Source organism: Monopterus albus, unplaced genomic scaffold (assembly GCF_001952655.1).
Source record: "Monopterus albus unplaced genomic scaffold, M_albus_1.0 scaffold72.1, whole genome shotgun sequence".
In the NCBI taxonomy this organism is placed as follows: Eukaryota; Metazoa; Chordata; class Actinopteri; order Synbranchiformes; family Synbranchidae; genus Monopterus; species Monopterus albus.
The window spans coordinates 1,449,251-1,463,167 of NW_018127952.1; the positions used below are offsets into that span (position 1 = coordinate 1,449,251).

The 13,917-nt window shown below is 43.1% G+C and overlaps 1 protein-coding gene and 2 long non-coding RNA genes across 7 annotated transcripts in view; 1 reads left to right on the forward strand and 2 right to left on the reverse strand.

The window, feature by feature from the left end:
• Positions 1-11,433, forward strand: part of LOC109963287 (protein groucho-1-like) — a 28,970-nt gene extending 17,537 nt beyond the window's left edge. Inside the window, 13 exon segments of the mRNA XM_020605669.1 lie at positions 412-470; positions 3,067-3,189; positions 3,965-4,015; positions 4,394-4,549; positions 5,538-5,673; positions 6,211-6,383; positions 7,375-7,451; positions 7,557-7,806; positions 8,593-8,840; positions 9,030-9,177; positions 9,279-9,429; positions 10,476-10,552; positions 11,006-11,433. Coding sequence (XP_020461325.1) covers positions 412-470; positions 3,067-3,189; positions 3,965-4,015; positions 4,394-4,549; positions 5,538-5,673; positions 6,211-6,383; positions 7,375-7,451; positions 7,557-7,806; positions 8,593-8,840; positions 9,030-9,177; positions 9,279-9,429; positions 10,476-10,552; positions 11,006-11,113 — 1,757 coding nt within the window. The 3' untranslated portion in view covers positions 11,114-11,433.
• On the reverse strand, positions 4,496-9,069 carry LOC109963289 (uncharacterized). 5 transcript variants are annotated; one of them, XR_002275385.1, is made up of 3 exons: positions 8,988-9,069; positions 8,724-8,852; positions 4,496-4,575 (listed from the first exon to the last, which is right to left on the reverse strand). It is a non-coding gene; the product is annotated as an uncharacterized LOC109963289 (long non-coding RNA). The 5 variants fall into 5 exon arrangements; XR_002275381.1 differs by lacking the exon at positions 4,496-4,575 and adding an exon at positions 5,112-5,157; XR_002275382.1 differs by lacking the exon at positions 4,496-4,575 and adding an exon at positions 7,745-7,814.
• LOC109963288 (uncharacterized) overlaps positions 11,310-13,917 on the reverse strand; it is a 12,528-nt gene continuing 9,920 nt past the window's right edge. Inside the window, exon 2 of the long non-coding RNA XR_002275380.1 lies at positions 11,310-11,755. This is a non-coding gene — a long non-coding RNA (uncharacterized LOC109963288). The remainder of the gene's footprint in view (positions 11,756-13,917) is intronic.

The window sequence follows — 13,917 nt, forward strand, 5'->3', positions numbered from 1 at the left end:
AGCAGGAATCTTTTGTAATTACTAAGTTTAAGTCATTCATACATTTCCTCCCTTCTAATTCATCAAGTCTGCAGTTGCAAAAATCAACATGCTTTGAACCAGATGTCCAAAAGGTCAGCGATGACACAGTCCATTGGAGAGTCTACCTGATAAACTAAAGGTCTGAGAAAGATGAAGCAACAGTTTTCACAACCTGGCAACACAAAGTTACAAACTTGTTCTCAAAATTGACTTTTAACAGACATTGTAAAGCATCAGTAAATGATTTATTAAGCATTAATAAAGCCATCAGTTGCACCCTCTATAAAATGTACTTAAATTACGCTGAGTTGCACATATAAGAGTAATATGATTGCAGCACTGAGTGGTGGTGACACCCATACTAATTTGTGTTTGCTTTTCTCTCTCCTGGCCCCTCATCTTTTCACTTGCCTCTGGCCATTCCTCTGAAAGAACGCGAGTCGAGCACGGTATGTTGACTCTGCAGCTCTCCGTCTCTTGTGTCTCAGGCTCACTGTGTTTGGTGATTAGGTGTACTTCACATGGACATAAGCCCACTGTCGAATAGAAATGCATGCTCTCTGTGTAAGAACACACATTTTTGGACACAAGGGGGGATAAGCTGACTGAAATCAAATAGTGAAGTCTGGTCAAATGAGCCAGTGGCATCTAATCCAGGTAGAAAATGACTCCATTCACTGGGTGGGGATTAGTCGTCAGCTACCTCCTTTAATTTCAACACAATTAAATGGGACTTTAACTCTCCTTCGCTTCTTCCTTCATCACTTTAGAGGATTTATTGTTGCACGTGTTCAATACCTGACTTCTTTTCATCTCCCTTTATCTACCTCTTTATTTTGCATATGCCTTTTTTCTGCTGTGTCGTCGTCCTCTTATCTCACTTATTTACCTGCTTCCACCTCTTCCTCTCTCTCCCTTTGACACTGGCTCTCTCTCTCTTCCTTCTCATGTTAGAGTTCTTGCTTATTGGCCTGGCTTAAATCTTTCAGTTAGCTGAAGCATAACGCTCTGTTGGATCTACTTGGACAGATCGAGTTCCCATTGACTGGCCAACCTGAATGGGCCCACTCATGTCTGAAGGGAACCCAAACTCTCCCTCATCTGGTGTGGTGACAAGCAGCTGCGTATACTACCTTACCTGAGTGCGCCGCCACCCTCCCCTCCCTTTCCTTTCCAGTGCACGCACACACACACGCAGACTCTTCCTGTGCTGTTGTCTCAGGTCATCTGATACCAGAGTTGGAGGCAAGCGCATGGTTATTGAGTCTGAACAATGCTTTAAAGGTCACAGGCTCAGATACACCAGAGAGGCTGGAATGGTTTTGAGATTTCTGTCAGACATCATCTTCACATCTTCTCTTCTCCATAACGGCAGCTGAGCAACTTTGGTATTTTGATCCGGGAAGAGGGAATGGGGGGATGGAGAAATAGCAGAAAGCTGCTGGGTTGGTTCAAACAGTTGGGAAAAGCCCGACTCTCTGTGTGGTGGCCAAGGAAAGGGACCTGTGTGGGCTCAGGAGGTATTTTTTTATGTCATCCTTTCACTCAGTTTTCATGCTGTTACCTTTCTCTACTCTTATTCTGTCTCCTCCTGTCATCATTTGTAGCCAAGATGTCAGACATCTTCCTTCTCCCTCTTTCACCATATCTCCCTGTTTCTGATGAAGGCAGGGATTTGTTGAGCTGCCTGACAGTGTGGGCTGGAATCATCTTGCTTGCCTTCACCCCCTCCACCTTCTTCCCTGCCTGCCGGACTGTTTGGCAGTACTACCCCAACACACCAGTGCCCAGACTACAAAAGCCCCATTCGCAGCTTCTGAGAGAGTGCCAGCCTGTCCAGGCATTTCCACTGGGGGGGGGACTCAGTGCCACACTGCTACGCTCTCATTGCTTGCCAAGTTCCTTTCCTGTTTTGCTCTCTTGTCTTCCTTCCTCCTTTTTTCTCATTTTCTCACTCTGCTGCTTTTATGGCTCTTTCTCTACTGGCAACACCCTTGTGTTTTCACATTGCACTCTTATCCAGGTCCCTTCAAAGGCTGCTTTCTTTCCTTCCTCTGTTCAATTCTGGTTGACTTTCATGAACTCTGCTGTCAGTCATTTTCCGCTGTTTTGTCACTGACTCACCACAGCGTGCACACAGTGAGGGGTTCTGAACCAATCATTAACCTGGGGTTTAGAGCTGCACAGTGTGATGTCCTGGTCACTTTTGTTTTTATTTGCATGTCACAGAAAAGTTGCAGTCAGATGTTGTTTCAGGCATGCCTCTCACCAGGTGACTGAGGGTCTACAGGTTGATTAGATGTCAGGTTGTGTGTGTGTGTGTGTGTACTGTACACAGCAAATATCCCATGATGCACTCTGCTCCATCCTCACATTTCTGACATGATCTGCTCTATGCATCACCTTATGGTAAATTAATGCTTTTGCCTTCCACTGGCGTTTTTGGTGTTGCCTCAGTTTCCATGTTGCCACGACAGCAGCAGGACTAAACTGTCCCAGAATCCTTTTCTGGACAGCAGCACGACTAAACTGTCCCAGAATCCTTTTCTGCCCTTCTGTCCCAAATCAGTCTAGTATAGTCCATGAGCATTGTGCGTTTAGCTTTACAGTTAATATTGTCAATGCTTTGATAAAGGAAAAGGCTCCAGAGCCTGTCTGGACCTAAAGGCCACTCAATAATTTCTGAGGGTTTGTCACTTGCTTCCTTTAAGCCCCAAAACATTCACTTTCCTAGAGGGCATATGCTGGCAGGATGGTGTTTACTCTTTTTGTAGTTACGTAAATTCTGCACTGTAAGCCAACAGAGAAGCTTATTTATTTTCAAGTGACACAGTTTGTTACTCCACAGCACTTCACAGTGGGTTCACATGGAGCAAGATGACATTTACAGCATTGGCTGAGCTCACTTCCCCACATACCGTAACACTTGCTACTTGCCTGTATTGTACAGGATAATAAGTGATGATCGATAGTTTCTTGAGGATGTTAAGGGTCAGATGGGAACTAGAGACTGATATATGTCTGTCTGCATGTTGTTGTTGGCAGAATAACTCTGTGTCACCATCGGACAGCCTGCGGGCAGCGAGTGAGAAGCACCGCGGCTCTTCAGATTACGGTCTTGACTCCAAGAAACGCAAAGTGGATGACAAAGACAGCATGAGCAGATATGTGAGTGCTGGCGTTTATTGGTCTTAGTTTGTAGTGTATACATTGAGTGTGTACTCTAACTGTATTAACTTACTGTTGACTATATTAGGACCCACTTAAAAATGTTACCCTTAAGTTTAAGAACCAAAATATAGCAGGGAAATTAACAGCTACTGTACTTTATTAGCAGTTATTTCATTATTTAAGCTCCAGAGTTTTGTTAATGTTTTATTTTATGACTGTGTAAATTCTTGTAAATGTCCTGGAAAGGATTTAATTTGGCTCCAATTATAGGTTAAATGGATAATTTGAAGTGTACCAATTAACAACTACTTAATTCCAGTTAAATGCTAACCTAGCGTATCCTTGTTTTTTAGTCAGTGCAAACATGAGCGTCTACATACGAGTGTACAATTCATCATATAAAAAGGTTCAATATAAATTGATATGAATTTACTTTCAAATGGACCAGCAACTGAGTAAAGTCACTTGCACACTTGTTTCTCGTACAGTTACTAGCATGTACCACAGTTCTTTTTCAGAAAACTTTAAAGTTATTGTATCATTTAGGACATAATGGACATGTAAAATAAAGCACTGCCCAGTGTAGATTCCTGTATTTTTAGCAGTCAATAAACAAGCGCTCAAGTTGACTCTATAAAGTCCATAAACTTGAAGTGGTCTTTCATTTTGACCTGATAGTCACCTAACTGGACTATACCTGTCGGTGCTTGCTGTAGTGTTCCTACCGTTAGCAGTATCTCAGTAAACCAAGCCTGTCACTCCTTCATTTCAGGACAGTGATGGAGACAAAAGTGATGACTTGGTGGTGGATGTTTCCAATGAGGTAAGACTGCGTTTGAACTGAGCTGCTCAGCCACATTCCCCAGTGGGAATGGTGCACAGAAACAAAACACAGCTCTCTTTTGTCACTTGACTGTAGAAGCCTCAACACTTTTCACAGCGTTGCCAAAAGTCTGTCATAATACTGGTTGTGTGTGCTTACTTTCTGTATTTATTTTGTCATTCATGCAGGAAGTAAGACAAAGAGGCATGACAGGTGAATGAAAAGTGTGTGTGTGTGAGGTACAGTGTGAGCAAGCATGAGTATATTTATCTGTGTTTGCACATGAGGCCTCAGTTTGTTTGACCTACATGTACATGCCAGTGGCTTTCCTCCAGTCTGTTTGCTCAGTCTTGCTCTCTGTTTCGTTTAACTCTGTAGGATCCATCCACCCCTCGTGTCAGCCCTGCTCACTCTCCTCCAGAAAATGGCCTGGATAAATCACGAGTCCTGAAGAAGGATGCTGCACCTAACAGCCCCGCGTCTGTCGCCTCCTCGGGCAGCACACCATCATCCAAAGCAAAGGACCACGCCCATGTGAGTGTGAGGGACACACTGAAAGACTCGAGAGAAGATGAAATAAGGTTATGGTGGAGGGGATGAAGGGTGAACTGACAGACTAAAGGGCATTTGTCAAGTGTCTGTGTTGATGGGCTAATACAGAGGAGGCTTAGCAGTTGGTTGCTTGAAGGGGCACAGGGTGGAGGCACACTCAGAAAATCAAACCCTCACTCCTCTCAATCTCCTTTATGGCTTACCCAATAAATGGTCATTTCTTCGTCAGCCTGAGACGGTAAATAGCCGAGATACACAGCAGCGAGGGTACCGCTGTCTCCTCCATTTCTTGCATCTTCTCATTTTCACTATTTCCGTCCCCCATTTTCTCTCACTAACAAGGCTGAAACACCCCTCGTGCATTAGTTTTACATAAACCATGTCAGCAAGGATTAGGACAGATTTATAGTCCACATCACTACCTTCTGCCTCGCACGACACCCAGCTTCATGTCCTCCCTCATTAGTGTGTGTGTGTGTGTGTGTGTGTGTGTGTGTGTGTGTGTGTGTGTGTGTGTGTGTGTGTGTGTGTGTGTGTGTGTGTGTGTGTGTGTGTGTGACCAGGCAGAACCCCCACTCCTCTAACTCGATCTGCAAAGGACAGAGGAAATGGATTAATTATGATAGAAGTGTTGGGCCACCAACTTGCTTGTCTAGCCACTCTTAACAAGCTTGACCTCTAAGCAAAGGTTTATACTCCTACCACGTGTGCGCACACACACGCACACCATGGCTATAATGAAGTGTCAGTGTTAGACTGGATTACCTTCAGCTGTCCAGATGGTTGCTCTGGACTTCCCTGATAGTGGGGATGGGATTTTTTAAATTGTTTTAATTCTGGCATGGACACTGTTAAATTTTGTGTGTTTGTGTATAGCTGAGCATGACAGGAAATTAACTTGAGTATATAGTTCAGGAAGAGGATACAAAACAAGGTTGCACCCAAAGGTCAAAAATTACCTCTGTTTTAGAACGACAAGTCATCCACACCGAGCCTGAAATCCAACACACCTACACCAAGAAACGAGGCACCGACACCAGGAACCAGCACCACTCCAGGGCTGCGGCCTCTAATGATGGGCAAACCACCTGGCATGGAGGCACTGGGTATGGAGACGTGGACACACACCTAGACTGTTATGCTAATTTATCAGTTGGCAAAAATACCAAGTATTTACTGGCTCTGGCTCCTAATTGTGAGAATTTGCTTCTTTTCTCTGTCTTAATGTCTGTCTTTTCTCTGTCTTCTCTGTGATAATGAACTGTTTTAGGTTTTTGAGTGCTGGTTCAACAAAGCAAGCATTTTAATATCGATAATGTGGGCTTTAAGAGATTGATTTGCATTTAGGTTAGATGCTTGATCAAGAAAGCAATCTGCAAATTCATTGTTTACTAGATTCAGTGTTCATGTGACCCTTGAAACAAAACCGACTCACCACAGGGTCATAGTTGGTCTGGAGCTTTTGACCATGTGATGTGATGATCAGCAGATGGAGCTGTCCAGGGCTCATAAAATTGAAGTAATTGTTAGTTGCAGCCCTACACTCAGTGCAGTGAATCACAGTTTAGTGTTTCTAGAACTAAATTGTTTCTCTCTTGTGCAGTTTCTATAAAATGATTAAAATAGTGTTTTCTAATTTCTAGCCGCTCCTGCTCTGCGTACACCTCTGTCCATTGCGGGTTCCTATGCCAATCCATTTGCTATGATAAGTCATCATGAGATGAACGGCTCCCTAACCAGCCCAGGCGTTTATCCGGGTCTTATTTCACCACAGATGAGTGCTGCAGCTGCCGCCGCTTATGGCCGCTCACCGATTGTAAGTATTCCAGCTTCTATATATCATTAATGAATCAAAATGTGTATGTATTTGAATACAGTGGAATAAATGACGGTCCCCTACTTCACATACAATCGCAGCCACTTTATTAGGTACACTTGTACAACTGTGCAGTTCAGTGCAAAATGTCTGCCTTAACATCTGTGTGAAGCTGAAAATGAGGGTTTTAGATTAAATTTTTATAAATGTATAAACTATAGATGTATTAATAAGGTCACAGTTAAAGGTGGTGGTGTACTGGACTACATTATATTCAGAGGTGTTCCTGACATTCTGACCCTCATCTATGTAGCTGAGGAGGACAAAAATATAGACACTTCCTCAATATAATGTAATCTAGTACACCACCACCTTTATCTGTGACCTCAATAATAAACATATAGTTGAATTTATATTTGACAATTTCACCACAGACTCAAACATTTTGAGCTTGAGATGTTGAGGTGGAAGTGTTGCACTGAATTGCAATTGTACAGGTGTACCTAATAAGGTGGCTTTGTATACTCCTTCATATATTCCACCTACATAGATTTGACACAAGAAGCCCTCACCAGTGCCTGTAAGAACTATCTACCACTGCTGTGGAGTGACTGAGAAATTTGAGCGTTCGTATTTCTATAACTCATTGTAAATATTTCTGCTTGGCTGGCTGCAGCTTGTGTACATAATGAGAAAGTACAAAGACAGCCTAGCTCCTTTACTTTATTGTTAGCTAACGGCTTAAAAAAAGGCTCACCCCAAACTGCATCTCCATGTTTGAAAAGCTCCCAGGCTCTCATTAGCATTAGCAAGTGGGGGGTTGTAGCCTTGTGTAAAGCTTGTCTGTATGCAAAGAAGCTGAATCTGCACCTTTCAAGGGATTTGCCTGGAGAGGATGGTACAGGGGTTTCTCAGGGTGTTAGCAGCGTAAGTGAAGCATAGTTTTCAATTTGAATTAATGTTTACCTCTTCCCTCTTTTTCCTCATGCAGGCCGGGTTTGACCCTCACCCTCACATGAGAGCTCCAGGCCTGCCAGCCAGCCTCACTTCCATTTCTGGAGGAAAACCGTGAGTCTTTTGTATTTTACTGACATTCAGTGTACAGTTTTGAGTTTAACTACTTGTTATGACATGTACCTCTGACCATCTTTTCCCTTCTTCTGTCCTCTACAGAGCCTATTCTTTTCATGTGAGTGCAGATGGTCAGATGCAGCCTGTGCCTTTCCCTCCAGATGCACTGATAGGTCCGGGCATCCCGCGCCATGCTCGCCAGATCAACACACTGAGTCATGGGGAGGTGGTGTGCGCCGTCACCATCAGCAACCCTACACGTCACGTCTACACCGGTGGCAAGGGCTGTGTCAAGATTTGGGACATCAGCCAGCCGGGCAGCAAGAGCCCCGTGTCCCAACTCGACTGCCTGGTAAGTAGCTGTTTGATAAGTCACAGCAAGAGAAAACATGAGGCGTTTGGTTAAGTGTTCTACATGTGTGTTATTGTAAACATTTCAAATTGGTAACAAGGCATCCAACCAGAACAGAGAGACCATGTTTCCTGGGGTGATCATTGTCCTTCATTAAGAGTTTTCTTGAGCATCAAATGTGGCCTTACTCACATCCCACTCTAGCCCCCCTGATCCCAACAAAGAGAGATGTGAATAATTCAGCAAGTGTCTCACTGTTGTGCTGAAATAATCCTTGGTGAGAGAAAAAAAAAAAGGCCTGCTGAGTAATGATGTTCTGATTGGCCAGCCGTGTCTGCCATTACCCAGCTCATTAACTCCTCCCAAATGCCTCCCATTTCTCATTTTGATACTGTGGCTTCATGCCGTTCAACTCATATGGCCTCCAAAATACCCTTAAGGTGCGTCCAGAGTGCAGTTGGGTCTTATAAAGCCATCAGGGTGCTGTTTTAATTCAACCAAGAGCTTCCACAGTCTTATTGATCTGTCTTCCTGCTCTCTTGGAGCCTGGCCAACAGCTGCAGCCTCTCTCGTTAAAGCTGACATCCACATCTTCAGTTTAACACAAAGGCGAGTCAGCTGCAGCCTAAAAGCTTCACTTGTCAAACAAAAACTGAGTTTAAGTGACATGGATACACTGAACTAGCTTCTTGTTTTTCAACAAGAAATAGTTTCACATGCAGAAAAAAAATTAAAGATAGATTACATCAAGATCAGGATGATGCACTCCTTTTGTTTCTGCTCCAGAACAGAGACAATTACATCCGCTCCTGCAAGCTGTTGCCTGACGGCCGCACCCTGATAGTGGGTGGCGAGGCCAGCACATTGACCATCTGGGACCTGGCCTCACAGACACCCCGCATAAAGGCTGAACTTACTTCTTCTGCTCCGGCCTGCTATGCGCTGGCCATCAGTCCTGACGCCAAGGTGTGTTTCTCCTGCTGCTCAGATGGAAACATCGCTGTGTGGGACCTCCACAACCAGACCCTCGTTAGGTCAGTGATTTACTGAAATAGCAATTTTAAAGCACAAACGTCATACTTCAGTACATTCACTTAGCATTTGTGCTACCAGCTTTCTTTAATACACAGCTCGGTGTCTGAGGAATAAAAGATTTGGCCACTAATATAAGATGGCCTCACCCTCTGTTCCTAACTTGATGTTGGTGTCTTGTGTTGTTCCAGACAGTTCCAAGGCCACACCGATGGAGCCAGCTGTATCGACATCTCTCACGATGGGACCAAGCTGTGGACTGGAGGGCTTGACAACACGGTTCGCTCATGGGATTTGAGGGAGGGACGACAACTCCAGCAACACGACTTTACCTCACAGGTAGAGAGAAGCCTGTATTAAAAAAAAAAAAAAGTACAGGTCCTTTTGTATTGTTAATTACTGTTGCCTGATCCAACCATGTTGTTGTACCCTTGCTTCAGATCTTTTCCCTAGGCTACTGCCCCACTGGAGAATGGCTGGCTGTGGGCATGGAGAGCAGCAATGTGGAGGTGCTTCACCATACCAAGCCTGACAAGTATCAGCTGCACCTGCATGAAAGCTGTGTCCTCTCACTCAAGTTCGCCTACTGTGGTAAGTAGCAGGTACACAGGCCTGTGTGTGTGGCGGGGGGATCTTTAGGCAATCAGTAGCAAGCCTCAGAGCACAAACTCACCACCAGTCTGACCAAGCCTGATGGGTATTGGCTGACTGTTGAGCAGAGTCCTAGCTACCACAGGGAACTCAATGACCCGAGGAGAAACTGGATTTGCAGTTATACTGTTATTACATACATTCACTGGCCACTTTATGAGGTACACTTGAACTTAGGTAAAATGATATGCAATTCAATGCAACATGTCTGCCTTACCATCTGTTTTTATGAAGCTCAATGTTTCAGCTTTTGGTGAAATTGTCAAATATATAAATTCAAATTATAAATATAAATTCACTTATGTTTATTATTGAGGTCATAGTTAAAGGTGGTGTTGTACTGGACTACATTGTATTCAGAGGTGTTCCTGAGCTTCTCATGTATGCAGCCAGGGAGGACAAAAATAGACACCTCTGAATATAATGTAGTCCAGTACAACACCACCTTTAACTAGGACCTCAATAATAAACATAATTAAATTTATATATCTGACAATTTCACCAAAAGCTTAACCATTTAGCTCCATAAACACAGATGTTAAGGTAGAAGTTTGACCTCAATAATATACAACTGAATGCCATTTTCTCCAGAAAAGTAAGCCCCTCCTGGCACAGTCTCATATCTCTGCCACTACAGAACTGGTTAATTTGGATGCTTGCTGCTTCAGAGCTCTTGCTGTCACTAATGAAATCATTAGCCATGTAGTCAGTGGGGTAATTAATCAGAGGGTGATTTAAATAATTATCAGAATGGAAATGGTGTGAGTCCCCTTCATTATGATTGTTTATGTAATGGAATTTCCACCATTAGATTTTTATGGCCATTGATAAGGTCATTACAGAGTCGCATGTTAACTAATAGTGGTATGGTGTAGTGTAACTCCTATTCTAAGCCTGGAAATGACAGTGGCGGCCAGATTTGAGAGGACAAATGCATGTAAGTACCTTCAGATGATATTCTCATGATGTCTCTTGTGTGTCTGCAGGTAAATGGTTTGTGAGCACAGGAAAGGACAATCTGCTGAATGCATGGAGAACTCCTTACGGTGCCAGCATATTCCAGGTAACTACAATAAACACAGACAACTAAACTAAAAAGTGTAAAGGAACATTACAGATTACTTTGCCTGGGTGGTCTTAGTCCCAACTGTCATGCTCCTATTATAATTGCACTGTCTTACTGATCATTCACATGCTTCAGGCATGGTAACTCTGGTGTAAAGATAGAAACATTACTTGGTGGGAGGGGTTTCCAACTTACATAATCTTAAATAGGACTTGAAACAATTACCAAGTTTTATTTTGATAATCTATGGCTTGTTTTAGTGATTATTGAATAGTGGGGGAAAAAAACGTCATCTGAGGATGTTGCATGTTTTCTGTTAATGCTTCTGCTGGACTAATGCATGTTCCCCTGCTGTTCATGAAGTTAAGTGCTAAGGTAGACTGACAGTTACCTAAAACATGACGAAGATGTATTACTGACTTTTTTTTTTTTTTTTTTTTACTTCCACAGTCAAAGGAGTCGTCTTCTGTCCTGAGCTGTGACATTTCAGCAGATGACAAATACATTGTGACAGGATCCGGTGACAAGAAGGCCACTGTCTACGAGGTCATCTACTAGAGAGAGGCATCTCCTATTGTGTTCCTGCTCGACCGTCTGTGGACAACCACAGGCTGAGACAAACTAGAGAACTTAACTGATGGAGACTGATCTGTAGGTCCAGGGATACTTGTGCTGGAAAAGTTACCTTTTTGTCCTTTTGGTTTCAAGGGTTAATTTTTGAGTTGCACTTTTGTGAAATCAGATGGTTTTCCTGTTTTTTTTTTTTTTCTCCTCCCTTTTTTGAGAATACCTGGGTGCAACCCAGTGAAGCTGTGCTTCGTTTCTGAGAACCTCATTCCCCAGACGTCTTGTGAAAAGTGTACATATCTGATTAAATAAGACATTTTATATATAAATATATATATATTTTCATGTCCTGGGTGTACTTGTGACATTTTGTCCCACTCTGTCTTATGCCATGATATTTGAGTGGGGGAGCAGAACAAAGATTAAAAGTTTTACTCTTTGATTATCTTAAAGCACATTCTCTGGGCTGACCTTTTCAAAAATCAAATGGAGGAGCACGAAACTTGTAAAGGACATTTTGTGGACATTTTAAAATGGCCTTTTGTCACAGGGCTCTTACCGGACAGTGAAAGCGTGGTCCGATCTCAGGCAGAGCCTCGGCTGGTTTGGACCACTGTGGGAGCCAGCGGGACACTAGGATTCAAGTAAAGTGATGGATGTAAATTTAATTCATATATATATATATATATATATATATAAACCTTTTTAAAGTGTACTGCTCTGTCTTTGCTATCTTTCTCCCTGTGTGTGTTGCCTTGTTAGATTATGGGAGCTGTTTAATGTTTAGCTTAACCCTTGGACCTCAGTTGGCAGAAGAGGCACTGCGGCAGGCACAAACTGAATGACAATGTGCTTTTTGCTAACCTGACATAATACTGATGTTCAAATTGCACCACTGATTTCCTGGCTACAGACTAAACTCAAACAGTCCAATCAGTGCTATTGGAATCCTTCTGCCCTTTGTATCTTATCAGTATTCCTGGAACATGTTTAGTTGGCTGCAGAGGGGAAGGCAGGCAGATGTTTGACCCGATTCATTGCACAGAGCAGTCTGCCTTTATAAGAAATGCTCAGTGCCTGTAGGGAATGGCACTTAAATGTAAATGCAACCAATATACACAAATTAGTAAATCGTGTCCCATAATGTTGATGTTAAGACAAAAGTGAGTACTTCAGGTTTGGACACTGTGCTTCTGATTGTTAGTATTTCCCACAAGAATACAAGAGGAAAAATGCACTAGTCCCTCTGAATCACACCAAAGTATGTAGCAAATGCTGTCAGCACTAAAAAGAAATGTACAGTTAATAAAATCAATAAAACTGTTTTTATAGAATGGCCCATTTCCTTGTCATTGACCCCACTTACAATGTTTTGTCAGGTGATACCTACAAATAGAGTGGCAACAAAAAGGATGTGAAACTTTTCGAATCACCACTTTTTCTTGCATTAATTGGTCATAAAATGTGATCAGATCTTCATCCAAGTGAACCCTTGGATTGAATAACCTCAAAAGTTTTCTGTAGCCATGGATCAAATTACCACTACCTTCAGGAGGGGGTTTAAGCCTATCCGTATTCTCAGGATGTCTGGTGTGAAATGTTCTCCAAGTTCATCTGACATCATCTCTAATGGGTCTGGGCTGTGAATGGGCAACTCCAGTAGGTGGAAGTTATTCTGCAGTTGCTTTACTTCAGTGTTGTGTTTATGGTCACTGTCCTGCTGCACCACCTAGCATCTATTGTGTTTAAGAAGTAATAAAATGTGAGAACTGATTTTCCTCTCGATGAAAAGCTCCCTGGATCAACAGGCAGCTCCAAATCATGGTGCAGTATGTTTCTGTGCACCACTCTTTTTACACCATATGTAGTGCTGTCTCCATCCATTTTTAACTCACTTATCCAGAGTCGGGTTGTTGAACCACGAGGTTCAGCAATGCAAGTTCCCTTAATTGCATACGTTTCCTGACTTGCATCTTTGTTTCACCCATATAAGTTGTGAGAAAAAGATGCAAGGGAAAAAGTACAAGGAGAGGAATCAATGGAACATTTAAGAGACATGAAATATCCTTTCCGCCTTCATCGGAAGTAACCAATCACTGACTGGTTTCGAATAAAGGGATGTGTTGGTTCATAAAGAATTCCATGAAGGATGAATTCTTGTATCCTCACTCGTGGCTCTCCTGGGCAGCCTCCTTTTTCCTGCCAGAGCAGAACCCTCATGGTCCTCCTTGGATATGAGGTTTGACAATCAGTCGGAACATACTGTCCAGCATCCTGGCATAAGCTTTACAGGGGAGGCTAAGCTGTGTGATACCACAATAATAGGAACACACACTCGGATCCTCGGTTTAAAATTTGGGAACTACTACCTTTGTTTCTGATCTCCATGCCACACTGAAGAGCTGGGTCACCCAAGATGCCCCCACTAGGTGCAGATCCTTCAACATCTCGGGGCAAATCTCATCCACACCTTTTGAACTACCTCAGAGGCCTGTGCCAAAGATGCAGGAGACCTCCCAATATTTCAAACTGTGGCTCCTACTCAGGGGATTCCTCAAAATGTTATTTCCACCACCTGATGATATCCCCAGTCTGAGTCAGCAGTTCTTCTGTCCTGATGAACACAGCCTGCACCAAGCCCTGCTCTTTCCTGAACTGAGTCATCTGATAGCTCTCCAGAACAGCCTTCAGACCAATCCAAATGCTTCTCCATAGTCTTTCCAAAATCCTCCCACTCCTGGGTTTCTGCATCCATGACCACTGTAGCCACAGCTCTTATGGCTTTTTTGTTCTCC